The following is a 7161-nucleotide window of genomic DNA, read 5'->3' as shown; positions in this document are numbered from 1 at the left end:
CCCCTGCCCCAGCCCCATGCCTGCCATACTCAGCCATAAAGCTGGAAAACAAAATACCCAACCCTCCTTCCCTTGCCTGCCCTCTCAGCCTGGGTTTATTTCCCCAGGCTGCTGATGGTTGAAGAACAATTGGTTTTGCTCATCCGAGGGGATTTGCATTGTGAATCTGCCTGACCAGCCGGGAAGCAGGAGGGTGGGAGAGGAGGGGTGGGTGGAGAGATGCTCTGGCAGCAGCTCTGCCTGGCTCTCTCTCTGCCTCCCTGGGGGAAAGCCTTCCTCTCACTGCAGGCTGCTCCTCTGCCACACCAGAGGCGGGACGAGGAGGCAGCAGAAGGGTCCCTGCACTGCCAAAATCCCACACACACCTGCGGCAGGCGAACCATGAGGACGAGCTCTTTGCTCCTGCAAACTCTTCAGCTTTGACTGGAAATCTTCATCTGCCTCCACACGGGGCCATGGAGGAGCAGTACATTTCCAAACTCCACCCAGTAGTGGATTATGGAGCTGGGGTCTTTCTCCTAATCATAGGTGAGTTCACAGCCTGCTCGTTTGCTTGGAGTCTGGGAAAAGGGATGCAGGGATTCCCTGCCCATGCCGTGCTCAGGTAGAGGAACCTGGAGGGAAATGACAGAAAATGTTTCCACACAGGTTCCTCTCTTAGTGCCTTRGAGTTGGTTGRATGCCAGGATTAWWCTCCACTCTTGGATTTGGAATCTTYTGTTTTGATGCTGAAGAATGGCCAGCACAAGTCTGCCTCTGTGGCATCACAAGCATTTGAAATAAGTTGTCTGTCACTTTCTGTGGCATCTCAGAGCCAGGGCAGCTCATTCCGTGGGACTGGCCAGGGGACAGCAGCTGTGGGCTGACCCTTGGTGGGGGAAGTGTCATTCTGCTGTGTCTTGGTAGGATGAACTGCTGCAGAGCAGTGAATTGTTTSCAAATAGCAGTTCTGGGGTTTGTGGCAGCCTGTTTGCCCTGCTGCAGGCAGATTTGAAATGAAATACAAATTGGGACAGTGACTTGCATGGCTTCAGTTAAGGGTTTTCTTCCTTGTCTGCTTCTGCATCAGGCATTTGTGTTCTACACTCGTGGAACTTGTTTGGACATGCTGAATTTTTGTTAAGATTCCCTMCTTCAGCTCCCCTGAAAACTCTGGTTGATATAAGACAGACAAGCCCATATTTTGAAGTGCTTTAGTACTGAGGTTTTGGACAAAGTGCTGGGCTTTAACACTTCATACCTTGTTCTGCACAGCAGAGCACAACTCAGGGTGAGAAAATCCCTGTTTACAAAACAACCACGGGCTTTTTTAAGTCAGGATGCCAGCTCCCTTCTCACAGAAATGGAAACATGTAGATGCAGTGAAGACAGTAGGAAGGGGCAGCAAAAAAGGGCTGGAGATCCCTGTGCTAACCTTGCTCATGTGCCACCATGCTGCAGTCTCACACCTCTCCTAAAAGACTTTCAGGCACTGAAACTTCAGGCACAGCTGATCCAGAGCCCTGTGTGGCAACCAGGCTCCTGCATCATGCAGGGACTTTCAGGAATAAAGCAGGGAGCTGAGCTGGAAACGGGTGTTGTATTTATGCACAGCTTTGCCACCTCACTGGGGCTGCACATTTGTGCCCTGAAATGCTGTTTTTATCAGGAACAAAGCCAGGGCATGGGCTGCAGCCCTCACCACCAGCTGTTTGGTCACCAGCCCACAGTTACAGCGCTGTCTGGGGCTGTGGGATAGAGGGGAAGAGCTTCTGTCGAGGTAAAAGAGAGGCTGGCCTGGATGTCACCTCTGATGACAGAGCTGCTTCCTCCCTCTTGCAGAAGAAAGTGAACTGGGCTCCTTTCTCCTCCTGAAACCTGAGGATGTTCTGTTTTGGGACCCTCACTGCAAAAAACAGAGTGAGGGGCTGGAGCGRGCCAGAGAAGGGCAGGGGAGCTGGGGAAGGGTCTGGAGCACCAGGAGAGGCTGAGGGGGCTGGGAAAGGGGCTCAGCCTGGAGAAAAGGAGGATCAGGGTGGACCTTCTCACTCTCCACAGCTCCCTGACAGGAGGGTGGAGCCTGGAGGGGGGCAGGCTCTGGTCCCAGTTAAAAAATGAAAGGACAAGAGGAAATTACCTCAGGTTGCATCAGGAGATATTTAGAATGGATATTAGGAAACATTCCTTCATGGAAAGGATCGTGAAACACTGGAACAGGCTGCTTAGGGCAGTGGCGGAGTCCCCCATTCCTGGAAGGATTTAAAAGCCGTGTGGATGTGGCACATGAGGACATGGTTTAGAGATGGCCTTGGCTGTGCTGGGGGAATGGTTGGACTCGGTGATCTTAGAGGGCTTTTCCACCCTGAAGGATTCTCACCTTCTCAGGAGAACCTTTGATCACGTTGCTCCAGCACCATGTTCACTGGAAAGGAGACAATGAGATGTTTGGTGCATGAACTTCTGACACTGCTKACGTCCTGGGGCACAGCTCAGTAATGTCTGACAGATCCTTTTGCAAAGCAAYCTCTGGGTCTCATTGCACAGCCCTGGCTGAAGCATTCCCATGGTCCCACTGCACTCAGAGACCACCAGAGCAGCCATGCTCATTGTTGGGGCCAGCAAGGATGTGTCCACCACCAGGCAACTCAGAGCCCGTGCTGGGGCTCCAGTGAAAGGTGAGGGAAGGCTGGAGGAAGTGGAGGGCACCAGATGAGAGGAGGAGACAGGCAGGAGGGCTGGAGTACTTGAGCAGGAAGGAGAAGTGAGGACAGTCTTTCCCAGCACAAGAAATCTGTGGACCTGCTAGAGTGGGTYCAGAGGAGGCCACAAAGATGCTCYRAGGGCTGGAGCCCCTCTGCTCTGRGGACAGGCTGGGAGAGCCTGGACAAGAGAAGGCTCCAMGGAGACCTCATTGTGGCCTTTCAGTACTTAAAGGGAGCTTAGATAAAAAGACAGAAAGYGACTTTTTACATGGGCAGACAGTGATAGGGCAAGGGGAACATTGCAMYTCYKSCMWKGGMMRGSRMMMCYTYCMMYMWSMMMRGKTKTTYYKRRSCCCMWYCMRKCYKGSCYTKGRMMMYYYCMRGGGYKGGGSMRSCMMMRSYTYYYYKGGSMAMCYKGRMMWTKSCYYYYCMMCCYYMMMRGGRARRAWTYYMWYCYKRWWWYCMAWYYWMRSCYKSYYYYYYYYMRKTTWAAGCCATTCCCCTTGTCCTRTTGCTACAYAACCTTGTAAAAAGCCCTTCCTCAGCTCTCTGGCAGCCCCTCTTGGTCCTTCAAGTACCTCCAATGGATTTCACAGGTGTGTTAACTGTGTGAAATTCTCGTCTGTGCCGACCCTTCCCTTGCAGCCATCCTGACAATCCTTGGGAATTCAGCTGTCCTTGCCACGGCCGTGAAACGCTGCTCCCTCCTCAAGTCGCCGGAGCTGCTGACGGTGAACCTGGCGGTGGCGGACATTGGGATGGCCCTCAGCATGTACCCACTGGCCATTGCATCTGCCTGGAACCACGCCTGGCTGGGGGGAGATGCCTCCTGCGTTTACTACGCCCTGATGGGGTTCCTGTTTGGGGTGTGCAGCATGATGACCCTGTGCGCCATGGCCGTGATCCGATTCCTCGTCACCGACTCCTCCAAATCCAACAGTGAGTGAATCTCCTGTCTGCTCACCCTGTCCTTGTGTGTGTGGGCTGGGCTGCTCAGGGAGGTGCTTTGTGGAATGTGGCGTGGAGTATCAGGCCAGTGACAGCAAAATAAGCCTCAGCTTCCAGTGCAATATCAAATCCTGGTGTTCCCAGAAAGGTCTGATTAAATTCTTTGTGACACGGTGAGGGTTTTCACTTCTCGGTTATCCCAAGTGAAACTACCTGAGAATGGAAAACACAAATGTTTTCCTGCACCCAACTGCCTTCCCTTCCTATTTGTATCCAAGCAGATAGACTGGAGTTTGAAAGGCAGGAATATTCTTGCATTCCTGGGCTGGGATCACAGCACATTAGAGGTGAAATTGATCCTGTAAAGCTCCCTGCCTTACTAATCTCTAGATGAGCACTGAGGGCTGTGGTCTCACCAACCCATGGACACTCTCTCTAGAAGGCCAAAGCTTAAGAAACTTGAGCAGCAGCCCAGGTGTCTCTGTAGGCACCATCCTCCTGCTTGAAGAGAAGTTATACAAATCCCATGTGGCTGGGATGAGATCCGCACACTCTTCCTCTTCTTCCTCCTTCTCACAGGTAACAGAATCACCAGGAGCACTGTCTGTGTGCTGATTGCTTCCATCTGGCTCTACTCCCTGCTCTGGGCCATCCTGCCCTTGGTGGGCTGGGGCTACTACGGCCCCGAGCCCTTCGGCATCTCTTGTACCATCGCCTGGAGCAAGTTCCACAACTCCTCCAATGGCTTCTCCTTCATCCTGAGCATGTTCCTCCTGTGCACAGTCCTGCCAGCGCTGACCATCGTTGCCTGCTACCTGGGGATCGCCTGGAAGGTTCATAAAGCATACCAAGAGATCCAGAATATTGACAGAATCCCTAACGCAGCCAAACTGGAGAAGAAGCTGACCCTGGTGAGTTATCCCCATGATGGGAAGAGTGGGCAGTAATCAGGAGTTGGCAGAGAGMTGGCTCTGCTCACGGAATCGTGGCATCACAGAGAGCTACACMAAAATTCTATATGGAAATGGGAATTTAGTACATTAATATTAAATATTAATATATATGTTTTCAAATGTGCATTTCAATTGTGCATTTTGTGGAAAAGCAGAAATAATCCAAGCTTTCTAGAGGTCATAGAATCATGGATCATTAATGTTGGAAGAGATCTCTAAGATCATCAAGTCCAGCCATTAATTGTCTGTGTCCAGCACTGACAGGTCCACCACTAAACCATGCCCCCAAGCACCACAGCTCCACATTTTTTGTAACACTTGTRGGGATGGTGACTCCACCACTACCCAGGGCAGCCTGTCCTGATGACTGACAACCCCTCCAGTGAAGAAATGCTTCCTGATATCCAATCTAAATATCCCCTGGTGCAACCTGAGGCCACTTCTTTCATTTTATAACTGGGGGCAAAGCCCGACCCCTATGTGGCTCCACCCTCCTGTCACAGAGTTGTGCAGAGCCAGAAGGTTCCCCCTGAGCCTCCYTTTCTCCAGGCTGAGCYCCCTCAGYTGCTCCTTGTGCTCCAGCCCCTTCCCCAGCTCCGTTCCCTCCCCTGGACATGTTCCAGCCCCTCGGTGTCTCTGTTGCCATGTGGGCCCTGTGTTCCCTTCCAGATGGCCGTGCTCATCTCAGTGGGGTTCCTGAGCTCCTGGACACCCTATGCCGCTGCCAGCTTCTGGTCCATCTTCAACTCCAGCGATTCCCTGCAGCCCGTGGTGACGCTGCTGCCCTGCCTGTTCGCCAAATCCTCCACAGCCTACAACCCTTTCATTTACTACGTCTTCAGCAAGACTTTCCGCTGCGAGATTAAGAAGCTGCAGTGCTGTTGTGGCTGGCGGGTTCGCTACTTCAGCTCCGACAACTCGGTGGAGATCGCCGTGTCCACCACGTGGGGCGGGAGGGACAATGTCCATGTGTCTGTGGCACCAAAGGCAGAGAGCCYGGGGGCTGCAGCTCCCTGAAATGCAGCCAGGGATTCACAGCACAGGTCAAACCTGGCCTCGCTCCCAGCTCCAGAGGAGTAAGGATGCAGCAAATGAGGCTGTCAMTGCATATCTTATGTCATTACAGAGGTTTAAGTATATGTATTTTTAGCAGCTCTCAAATATTGTCTTTAAGCCTCACAGTGCAGAAAATTAAATCTATTTTTCCCCAAGAAATTCCACTTTAGAGGAAATAGATTTATGTACCAAACATAGCATCATGTAAATTAAACTTATTTTCAGGTAAATGGAGATGTAATATTTTTGTGGGTTTTTTTTCCTATGCTTTTGATTTTTTCAATGCACTCTATCTGCAAGCTCTTGGCTCTTCCAGTAAAACATCASAGAAAGCCATAGGTTGCCCACAGTGTTACCAAATAAACACAGCTGAGGGTGTAGTTTTCCAGCAATACAGATTGGAAGCCATATGGGGAGCAAGAAATATTCACTGCCAGGAAAAGGTGAGAATGTGGCTGCTCTTAAAATTATGTGGAGATCTCTGGTTCCTTGCTCAGTCAGAGGTGCAGCTCCAACTGCAAACAGCAATCCAAGGAGTTGAGCAGCATTGACCAATGCTTGGTGGGAATGTGGCAGCCAGTGAAGGATTCCTTTTGTGCATCCCACAGGGCACGGTGGAAGTGAAGGGAGCTCTCAGCAGGAGGAGCTGTGCCCTYGGGCTCTTGYTGGCTGAGGAACAAYAGCTCTTCTGCCAYGGAAGCTGTTGGAGSGTTTGGTTTAGAATTGCAATTRTTAWKGTTGGAAAAKACCTTTAAAATCAAATCCAACCATCAGCCCAGCACCACCACCATGGTCACCACTAAACCATGTCCTCAAGTGCCACATCCACACATTTTTGGAACASTTCCAGGGATGGKAACTCCATCACTTCCCTGGGCAGCCTGTTCCAGTGYTTCASCACCCTTTCTCTGGAYGTGTGCTCTGCATAGGATGGCACAGGGCATTCCCCAGGTAACCTTTATCCTGCAAATGCATTCCTGGCTCTCCTGGCTTCCATGGGAGCTCCTGAGATCCAAAATTCCCTTCTGACTGTGGCACTGACATGACTGTAACTGAGAACTGTGTTTTGCTGAGTTACTCAGTACATAACACCAGATTTAACCAAAGAGCTTCTCAAGTGGGAATGATGAGATCCTACAGCTTAAATTTCTCTCTTTCTGACTTACTGTTTATGATTTTAAAGGACATAAGCACCTCTATCCAGGATTTGAAATGTTGGACAGAATATGGCTTGGCAGCTGCAGCAGTTCTGACTTCCCCTGACTCCACAGAATCACGGAATGTTTTGGGTTGGAAGATACTTAAAGCTCATCTGGTCTCACTCCCCCTGCCATGTGCAGGGACACCTTCCAGTGGAATCTTCACTAAATCTTTGCATTAGGCTTGGTGAAGACAATAAAACGCAGATTTTAAACAACCTAAACCAACAGCAAAGGGACTCTGAGCTCTTGATATGTCAGCATTTCTCAAATCAAAGTGCTGAAGGATTCACTCACAGCTCTGCTGAAAAGGTGATCTTGCCT

At 50.9% G+C, this 7161-nt stretch overlaps 1 protein-coding gene across 1 annotated transcript; it reads left to right on the top strand.

Moving 5' to 3' along the window:
* Positions 1-224: 224 nt before the first annotated feature.
* On the top strand, positions 225-6325 carry LOC130578981 (opsin-5-like). The gene is made up of 4 exons (XM_057375444.1): positions 225-528; positions 3327-3620; positions 4209-4540; positions 5252-6325. The coding sequence occupies exons 1-4, from the start codon at positions 456-458 to the stop codon at positions 5597-5599; spliced, it is 1047 nt and encodes a 348-aa protein (XP_057231427.1). The 5' UTR covers positions 225-455; the 3' UTR covers positions 5600-6325.
* Positions 6326-7161: the final 836 nt, after the last annotated feature.

This window comes from Malurus melanocephalus, unplaced genomic scaffold (assembly GCF_030028575.1).
Source record: "Malurus melanocephalus ecotype Western Australia unplaced genomic scaffold, MMel_1.1 scaffold_249, whole genome shotgun sequence".
Classification (NCBI taxonomy): Eukaryota; Metazoa; Chordata; class Aves; order Passeriformes; family Maluridae; genus Malurus; species Malurus melanocephalus.
Note: the sequence above shows the minus strand (reverse complement) of the source record. Positions and strands in the feature narration are given on the sequence as shown.